General features: G+C 45.9%; 1 protein-coding gene across 1 annotated transcript; it reads left to right on the top strand.

Annotated features, from left to right (window-relative positions):
- The first annotated feature begins 5,083 nt into the window (after nucleotides 1-5,083).
- Nucleotides 5,084-9,843, top strand: Il36b (interleukin 36 beta). Its single transcript, XM_005346743.1, has 4 exons — nucleotides 5,084-5,165; nucleotides 6,962-7,069; nucleotides 8,735-8,874; nucleotides 9,631-9,843. The coding sequence occupies exons 1-4, from the start codon at nucleotides 5,084-5,086 to the stop codon at nucleotides 9,841-9,843; spliced, it is 543 nt and encodes a 180-aa protein (XP_005346800.1).
- The last annotated feature ends 300 nt before the right edge of the window (nucleotides 9,844-10,143 follow it).

Raw genomic sequence — 10,143 nt, forward strand, 5'->3', positions numbered from 1 at the left:
GGGGGGGAGGGGAAGAAGGGTGGGAGGAGGGGGAGGGAAATGGGACGCTGTGAGGAGGCTGAAACTTTTTTTTCCTTTTCTCAATAAAAAAAAAAAGAAGTGGATGTTTTATCAATCCCGACTCCCTCTTCTGTTGAGCTATACCATAAAATCATCGTCTGGGGCCGTGGGGATGGAATGAGGGGACAGCTTTGGAGAACAGACTTGAGAATGACAGAGGGAAGCCGGTGGGTGGGGTCACAGCACTTCAGCTGGTACCATCGAGGCCCAGTAGGAGATGTAGGTGGAGGTGGGGGGAAGTGATGGTGAGGGGAACAGCCAGTTCTACCGGCTAGGACTGGGCATAATGTGCAGACAGCCCATATGATGGGCGAGGCTCCCGTGTCTCTAGCACCCACAGGCAGTTTTCCCGATTGAGTCACCGAAGGAAAGAAAGGGCCATCCTAAGGTCCCAACCCGAAATCCAGGTCAGACCCCAAGGGGCAGGTCCAAGCACTTTCCTTGTAATAAATATCTCAACAATCTCCAGACCTCGAGAACTCTCTCATGGATTGTACGGTTTGTGACTTGCTGGGAGGAACCTAATATTAAATTGAAATTAGGCACAAAAAAAGACAAATGCTGCTGGGTCAGGAAAAGCGTGAGTCTGGCTCCATTCACCCTGGTCTGGACAGGCTCTGTGGGCTGGACTGACAAGCATGTTGAGCTGCCAGTCTCACACTGAACAGGAGAGGGCGCTATCATCCAGTATAAACTAGAGAGGCTGCCCTTAGCTCGTATTCTAATAGCCGCATGAATGAGTCACGTACCTAATTTTTCATTTCTTTCTGCAAAAGACCTGAAGAGCTCACCCTGGCAGGCAAGCCCCTAGACACAAAGACTTGGCTTGGGCTCATGGGTGCATGGCTGAGGGTGCTTCAACTCCCTCCTCTTGATTTTGTCAGGCTGGCTTTAAACTCAGAGATTCATCTGTCTCTGCCTCTTGAGTGCTGGGAGTAAAGGTTTGTGTCACCACCACCACCTGGCTTAAACATTTTATTTTAATAATATATTTTAATTAATTTTTGTGAATTTAATATAGCATGTCTCGATCATATTCAATGCCCGTTCCTCTGCCTGACTTCCTCCTAGATCCACCCCTTCTCTTTAGTCCCCCACTTCATGCCCACTTTTTTTGAAAGAGACAATCTTGCAGCAGATGTCCTTGTCCTCTGGCTCTTCTGCCTCTCTCTCCTGTGATGTCCCTGAGCCTTAAGTGTAGGTTTATGTTGTGAATATGTCAGTTGAGGACTGGTACCCCGCAGTCCGTTGTTCTCTGCATTTGACCAGTTAAAGCTTTCTGTGATGGTCTCCATCTGGTGCAAAAACAGGCTTTTTTTTTTTCTGGTGAAGGTAGAGGCTCTTATCTATGGATATAAGGACATATTTAGAATGCAGTTAGGAATTGTAGGGTCCATGGCATCAACCAATCACAGGTAGCTGGCTAAATTTACAGCATCAGGCATGCATTCCCTCCTATTAAGCAGGTCTTCAGTCCAGTTGGGTGGCTGTTGGTTGCCCCCAGTGTATGAACAGAGCTATTGCATTTTTTGGAATATCTCGCCATGCTGGGCATCGTGGTTCTGGGCATTATAGCCAAGTAGGGCTATTGAATACTTTTATCTCTTTGTAGCTTACAAGATTCCTTCCAATACTGAGAGCCAAGGCTTCCAGGCCAGGTCTAGATGGCTTCCTCCAAGTCCTCTGGCTGAAGCGTACAATATCTTCAGCATGCGATCTTTCCTTCTTTCTCTGGAAGGCACCAAGCAATGGCAAAGACCAATGTTTTAGGAGTCTCTTAGATTCTCCTGATCAACAACTTGAAAGAAGGCTTCTCATGCCTAGCATAGGGGGGCTTTGCTAGATAGTCTATGGTTTTGGGGGGAGTACTGTCACCCTAAGTAATATAACCTCAATTAAATTATATACATATACACACATTAACATACACCTATACACAGACCTACATGTTTTATGCAATTTGTGTAACCATAAACTACTAGACTCCCTAAGGATTTTTCAAATATTCTCAGTCTTATTTAGCCCTCCCTATGCCTTTTCCTTCTGTGTTGTCCTCACTCCTGTCCCCAGGACTGGAATGCTTCTTTTTGTTGTCAGGTGAACTGTTGTACAAATAACACGTCGGTCAAGGCAGCAAAAAGCATTGCTCAAGTCGGTATCTTATCTCATCAACATTCCTCGCTACTTGTTCTATTAACTGTGGATCAAGGAGTGTTCAGTTCACAAAGGGAATTGAAGGGAAGTCTATTTGTTCTTTTAGCCCCACCGGGTTTTGAATCATATAATTTGAAGCTGTACACATGCTGAATTGTTCATGTTTGGGAGGTTTGACACAGCATTGCGGATTGCTCGTCTTCATCCCTGTAAATCTTTCCTAGCACTGATAAAGCCAGTGCAATGTTCTTTCATTCGGTATTTATGTGTTATCAGAATCATTTCACTTTCATTTATGTGACCTGTTGTTTTAAAAACCCTGTGATGGTTAGGTTGCTTTCAGAAAAAGCAAGACCTGGGTAGACACCCAGTGGCCCAAGCAGGAGCAATCTGGGAGAATTGGCACCTGTCCAGTGTGTACTGAAGCCAGGGAAATCCTGAGGTAGCAGCGGGAAAGGGAAGGTGTGGGTCCTGTGGGCTGGGGTGACCAGTTCAAGGGTTCTGAGTGTCCAACGCTTAACTGACACCATTAGAGAGTTTTGACCAGGAAGGCAATGTGACTGTATTTCTGTCTTATCCTGGTCACAGCTGGGTGGACATTGAAGTCCAGGAAAAAGCAGTTTCTGGGTGTTTTCTCTGCTTTCTTTTCTCCAGAAGCCCAGAGCCCTCACACCTGCATGGTCTCCCCGCCTCCCTCTCAAATCTTCCCAGGTCTTCTGTGCCAGCCCAGGTTTCTTCGTTAAGGGGGCACAGACCTAGGGCCAGACAGGGACACTAGTTAGGGACCATGGCAAGATTCTAAGGGGAAGACTTAATGGCAGATAGAATACAGCCATGACCCACACTTGGGAATCCCCAAATGCGGAATATCAGAGAGTGACATTTTGAACAAATTGAGCAGGGTTCTTTTAGTGTTTAGCACTGATCCACAGTATTATTCCAGGAGTGACGTTTTCCTCCTGTTATCAATGTCTGGGCTGCATCAGACTCGTGCTACATAGTTAGGAGCTCACAACCCTGAGCATCCTTCATAGCATCTTCATCTGCTCCCTGGGCACAGAGTGAAGCCCTAGGCCTCCTGGGTATTTCTAATACAGTATGGAGAAGATCAAGACCCATAAGTGAACATATCACAGGGCACCCAGGAGCAGAAGGCTTCACACTTGGCTGGCCAGTGTGACTGGCTAGGTGGCTTTTCTGTCTTCTCTCTGAGCTGGTTTTCTTCTGTGAGAAGGGACTATTAGCCTATAAAGGACTGTTGTGAGGGATAAAAGATTATCCAGGAAAGGAGAGCCCTGCCGTCTTCATCAGAAACGGAAGAAGCTCTCCTGAGCTGTAGCATACTAAATATGTAAACGTATGAGATCAGGACTGAGATTTGCCATGCTTACATATTTGCATTCACATTTACATATTCACATTCATATTAACATATTTACATATCACATTTTCACATTTACATATTTACTTTTGCCAGGCAAATAGCACTTTGTTGTCATGCTGCTCACTGAGTCAAGACAGCCCCACCTCTGCCTCAAGTCCAGAGCCCATGTCTTCCTCTGTGACTCAACTTCTAGCCTGTGCATTTCTTCCCTGTTGTTTTCTGGTGTGGCTTCTGCTTTTGTTTCTCCAGGAGCCCAGACCAGTTATACCTGTATTGCCTCCCTGCCTCCCCTCCAAGGGCTCACAGGTCCTCCTTGCCTGGCTCAGCCTTCTTGCTAAAGTGGGCACACCCAGGGTCAGGCGACAGGGCTGCTGCCTGGCTAATTCAAAGCTCCGTAGTCCCGGGCAAGCTCTCAGTGCCTGCAGATCCAGCTGCAGCCAAACGTTTGATTCCAGAGACAAGAACCTCTTTGGACAAAGGTAATTTCTGCTATTTCGAGCTTTCTGAGAGCGACCTTTCACTGCTTTCTGTCTAGCCCTGGGTGCTTCTGGGGGCCTTGACCCGAGGTACAAGGTATCAGAGAAATTAGAGTTGCTTATAATAAAAATGCTGCTTGCATTTTTGCTTATTTCTGCTTTTAGACAACTCTCATGTGAGGCACTGAGGCTCTTTGACCGGAGGACTGTGGACAACGGGTTCTCATGGTAAGAGACTGTGGACTTTGGTAGATCTTGTGCTATTAACCAGAATCTCAGAATCAAACATCTCTAGAGATGTTTGAGAGACTTGTGATGTGGCCTTGGATGTTGACATGCAGAATCCTTGGAGGTGCTTCTCTGAATGGAGAGCAAAGGGCTACACAAGTCAGAGGGGCGGGTTTTCTGACAGAAGAGCAGGAAGTGTAGCCATCCCCTAGCTGTGGGGAGCTGAAACAGGGGTGGGCAGCACATCTTGCTCTGTTCTAAGCCTGAGGATTCAATGCACATGAAGGCACCTGGGGTGATGGAATGTCCTCACTCTCCAGATGTGGTGGCAGATGGCATTTCAAAGCCATCACCACCTGGAGACCTAGGACCACACCAGTCACTAAAGGGTTGGGAGCGTCTTCTCAGGGCTTGCTGGCCCTGAAATACGTTCTGTTCTGTCTAGGTACACTTTAAAACATTTTTCTTGCAGTGAACCAGGGTTCAGTTCCCATCACCCACACTAGGCAGCTCATAGCTAACTGTCTGTAACTCCAGTTCCAGAGGATCAGACTTCCTCTTCTGACCTCCACAGACAACAGGCACACACTTGGTGCACATGCGCACAGACAAATAAAATACTCAACACATGTAAACACCACAGATAATTCATCAAGACATCTTAATGTGTGAATGGGGTGAGGGCTTAGGGAGGCTTTTACTGAAGAAATTTTCATAAAATTCTAGGAGCATATAAGAGAAAAAAAAACTTATTCTTTTTCTTTCTCATGGCCAGGCAACGATGGCCTTCTCTCCACAATCTAAAGTACGTTATCCTCCTCAAGAAAGCTCTGAAGATTTAGAAAGTAATATCCACAAAGAAAGTAAGTGTGAATCACAAACCTGTTTGGACCATCTCCATTTGCTCTCACCAAAGGGTCTAAGGGGCCTGTTTCACTTTCTTAACCCACGAATCTCTTTGCTCTGGCTAAAGTACTCAGAAATCTACAATTGAAATCTCAAGGCACTTAATTCCTTTCTTGCTAGTTACATTTAGATTGTTTGTTCCTTCACACACTGCAGCAAGTCATTGTTGGGGAAGATGCTAGGGTGGGCCAGCTCAAGGGTCTGGGTGGTAGCTAAGCTGGTTGGTCCTGGCCAATTGCGACCCCACCCCCTCAGGTGAGGGTCAGGGACAACTCTCCTAGGCCCAAACTATTGGGGCCAGCTCACTCTTGCTTGTGGTGAGGGGTGGGGTGGAGACAGAGCAGTGTCAGCTTTCCCATTATGGGTGAGGTCACTTATCCTGATACAGGGTCCAGCAAGGGGCAGGGCCAGCTATCCTCAGGGCTAGTAAGGGGCAGGGATGGTTCAGCACAGACCTCAGATTTCAGCACACATAGTTCCTATGACCCCCTGTGGTAACACAAGCCCTTCACTATCAGCCCTGATCTTGGCTGCCTTTGGGCCACTGACCCAGACATGACCCACTGTGGTAGAATGGGCCTGGATGGCACTACGGCCCATGTGACTGTGCAGGCCACCCAGATAGGCCTGGCCCTGGTAGTGGCGTGGCTCTCAGACACTAGCATGAGCATAGATTCCAACCTCAGACCCAAATATGGTCCTCGGTAGCAGTCTGGTTTGGATGTCACCATAGCCCCAGGTGGCAGCACAGGCTATTCAGATTGGCATGGCCCAAGTTCCAGTGAGTCCCTCGGACATCAACAAGGTCGCAGGCTGTGGCCAGACCCCTGGCATCAGCAGTAGCTTCTATGGTATCAGGAGCCACATACATCAACACAGCCCCTGACTGCTGTAGGGCCACAGACCCAGATAAGGCCCTAGCAGTAGCTTTACCACAGCCTCAGTGGCAGTACGGCCCTCAGACACCAACATGGCTACAGGATGTGGTCTAGACCCCAGGCATCCGTGTGAGCCCGGTCCTGTGGAAGGATAACCACAGAATCTGCATGACTCGGGGCAACAACAGGATATCCTGGAGGAGTTTCAATGAGGGCCCAGGGATGATGACGGTGTGGCAGGGGACAGGAGCCTTGAACCAGACCAATGACTCGTCGCAATGAATATTTGTGGGTGGGGCTGATCGGACAGAAGGGTGCACATCGTGACATACTGCAACTCCCAAGTAACTGGGATGCAGGAAGGAGGTGTTGGAAAGATGTCGGAGCGCCGTGAGTTTTTGGTTTTGAATTAGGTTTGCGGGGGGCAATGCTGCAGAAGTGAGGGGCAGATATGGAGGAACTGGGAAGAGAGCGGGATTGGGGTGCATGCTGCAGAATTGCCAAAAAAATCAATAAAGGATTATGTTAAAAATGAATTGCGTTATTTATTTTGATTAAGATGATTAGATATTACACATACACACTGATGACAGACTTAAGTAGTCTTGGTTGGTGTTGTTATGTGGAGACTTTATAAAGCAGGTAAAAGGTAACCCCGGAAGAAGTGGCAAGCGTCATGCATCTCCTGCAACCAGGAATGTACCCAGTTCTTCTCTGTGCCTCCATCTGTAAACCATCCCTGCCCTGTTTCCCTTCCTGTGGCCATTTCTTCTCAGAACAATGTCTGTCACAGAAATTCACAGTTTGTTGTTATTAGAATGGAGCTCAAACCTTAAAGCCAATTATACCCACACCTGTGTCTTGTTATCTGGCAGGTCAGGAATTTCCCAGAAACTACAGGATCTATGACTCCCAACAGATGGTGTGGGTCCTGGCAGGAAATACTCTAATAGCGGTGCCTGCTAGCAGCAATGTCAAGCCTGGTAAGTGACATGAGAGGGGACTGTTACTCTTGAAGATGCATCAGACCCACTGCGAGTGGACATCAGCCTGCATAAGTCTTCTGCCTTCCTTACCTACTTGATGTTCAGAGGCCAAGCAAGGAAAAAAAGACAGTCCCATGCTACAAAGGAAGATGTATACATAGAAACAACAGCGCACTTACCCTCATGAAAGCATCTTCCAATAGGAGAGAATGGTGTAACAGTCACCAAGTTTCTTTTAGAACGGCATTCCTTTAAAATTCCAACCAACCATACCCATATCTGCAGATTCAAATCCGCCCATCTTTCCACTGTCAAAATTACATGTTCTTCTCTTTCCATATCTCCTCTTCTAATGATGGTGAAAAATTCCTTCTTCCCATCAGAAGGAAACCCATCTCAGCCTTATCTCACTTCTTTAAAACTTCCATGTTTTGTTTAATCCCCCTCGTAACCTTGCCCATCACAGAGAGACCTCCCATATCCTATCCCCAGCCTCAGTACCGAAGCTTGCTCTTCACTCCATCTTTCTATTCCTTCTATCATTTGTGGGAGCCAGCTTTTCACTAGTACGACAGCCTATCCTTACCACCACCAAAAATAGCTTCAAAAATACTTAAAGATTGATTTGGGTGACTAAGTTCAGAGTTTTCAGAGCCTTCTGCTGGCTCCACTGATTTTTTAGGTATCTGTCAAGACACACGCATGGTGTGGTGGAAAAGAGCTGCTATTCTCGTGGTAGACAGAAAGTTGGGGGGAGGTATAACCTTCTTGCCTTAAAGGAACATCACCAATAGGTCCGGTATCCAATAACTCATTCAGCTGTGAACTCATTAATGGATTAATCCATTGATGAAGTTAGGACTTTCATGATCTGATCCTGCTTCAATAGTGTCCCCAGGTGATGTTCAAGTTTTCAATATGGGACTTTGAGGGAAGTATTTCATATCTTGCCCTAAACCAAATCTTCAATGTCCTCATAGTGCTTTGTCTTAGGTGAATAGTTAATAAATAGTTTGTCAAATGGGTTTGTTTCCTGTCCTATGCCAAGAAATAGATACAAAATGTCTAAACTCTTGGAAAATTCTTCCTAAATTATTGGATAATTAATTCCAACAAAGAATGATAGAAAATTCACACAACAAGAACTAAAGTAAGATAATGGTTTGTTTCTTACATATATAAAACCAGTGGACTGGGCTAGGCTGGGTTCCAAGTTGGTTTCATGATGCCACCAGAGATCAGAGTCTCCTTTCTGACTCACCAACCTCAGGTTTGCGTAAGCTATCACTTAAGTGTTTGGTGTAGGTAACAGGATGTGACAGATGAAGCATTTCCAGGTGAGTCTAGTCTCTTAAGGAACCTTGTAGAAACCCCCAGGACACCTCTACTCATATATCATGAACCACAATAAGTGCATGACTATATCTTATTTTAATTTTTGGGAAACAATTTGCCCAAGTGACAACCGAGGTTCTGGTATCAAGAAGCAAAAAGAAACTGGTCCCAGGATAGCAACCAGTAATTACTGTTATGTGGCTAATGTGTGAGCTTTGAAGGAGGAAATGATGATGATGATGATTAGAATGGTTAACAGGGTGTGGGTCAAAAGATTGAATTTCTTTCAAAGCCTGACATTGTCCCCATTTTTTATTGTGTTTCCAGTCATTCTTAACTTGATAGCATGTAGAGATCAAGAATTCCAAGACATTGAAAAAGGTAATCTAGTTTTTCTGGGAATCAAGGGCGAAAAGCTTTGCCTCTTCTGCGCTGAAATCGGGGGCACACCGACTTTGGAGCTTAAGGTGAGTACCTGCAGCTGGTAGTCTATACCAGATAGACTTTTATTTAAGGTAGCTTATCAGTTTACAGAATAAAATTGATATCCCTGCAAGGTTGCACTCTTCAGAGTAAGAAAGGAGCCCTTATTTGGCCAGTCTCCAGATAAATAACAATACCACTGAGTTATACAGCATCTTTTTAAACCCCAGATTTGGGAATTAAAGTGAAAACCAGAGCATCAAACCCATGGACATGTTTCTGAAAGTGAAGGAACAGTGGCTTCTCCATTCTTAGTCCTGAGTAACTTGCTCCTAAATAACATCAGAGATGCTAATAAGCCACACTTAGGCAAAGGAATGCTAATCTGAAGTTTTCTGTGTGCTAAAAGGAAAGATACATAGTTAAAAGTTTCATCCCTTGCTAATGATGGAAATTGTAATACATAAATTCACTCAGAGGTTGGGTATTCAGGCTGGCTGGCACAAAACTGTAGATGGGTGTATACCAGAAGCCCTCTCCCTCTATGCCATTCTCTTCCAGGGAGTTCCATACCTCAAAGAATCAGTCCCTTGTATGATGGGACTCTGGGGAAAAGCCAGGCTATTTGGAAACTAGTAGGTGCCTGGTTTGATAGCTTGCTATCTTTTCTTTTGCCTGTATCTCTAACCCATGTCCCTCCTATTGGGCACAGCAGTACTCCCATGTTGGGCACTCAGTGCTCAGTTACTGTAGCCCCTCTCCCTGGTCATCCTCATTAATAAGTCTCTTTCTTACCCTAGGATGTAAGCATCATGGAAATATACAAAGAGGGCAAAGCACAGAAAGACTTTCTCTTCTACCACAGCACAGAGGGCTCCACTTCTGCCTTCCAGTCAGTCTCCTATCCTGGCTGGTTCATAGCCACCCCTGCCATGGCAAGGCAGACAGTCACCCTCACACAACAGAGGGGTGAAACTACCAGTACCAACTTCTACTTAGAGGCTGAAGATTAAAGTCCAGCATGGGCCATATGTGTGGCTGAGTCCAGGACAAAGAAGCAAACTGATGGAGAATCCTTTACTTAAAAACACAGCAAGACATTGTAAAAGACCACCATGTCACCTCTGCACCAGATGTCCATGTTGAAGTGTCACTCATCTGAACATCATTCCAATGTGAAGCCCAAGAATCACTTTTATCCTTTTCTGATCTCGTCCCACAATCCATTCAGCTACCAAGTACAGTCAAGTCAGAGACTTACATGCAATTCTCCCTCCCTGTTCTCACAGCATCCCATGGGGCAGAGGTGTGGA

The sequence above is a fragment of the Microtus ochrogaster genome, chromosome 4 (assembly GCF_000317375.1).
Source record: "Microtus ochrogaster isolate Prairie Vole_2 chromosome 4, MicOch1.0, whole genome shotgun sequence".
NCBI lineage: Eukaryota > Metazoa > Chordata > Mammalia > Rodentia > Cricetidae > Microtus > Microtus ochrogaster.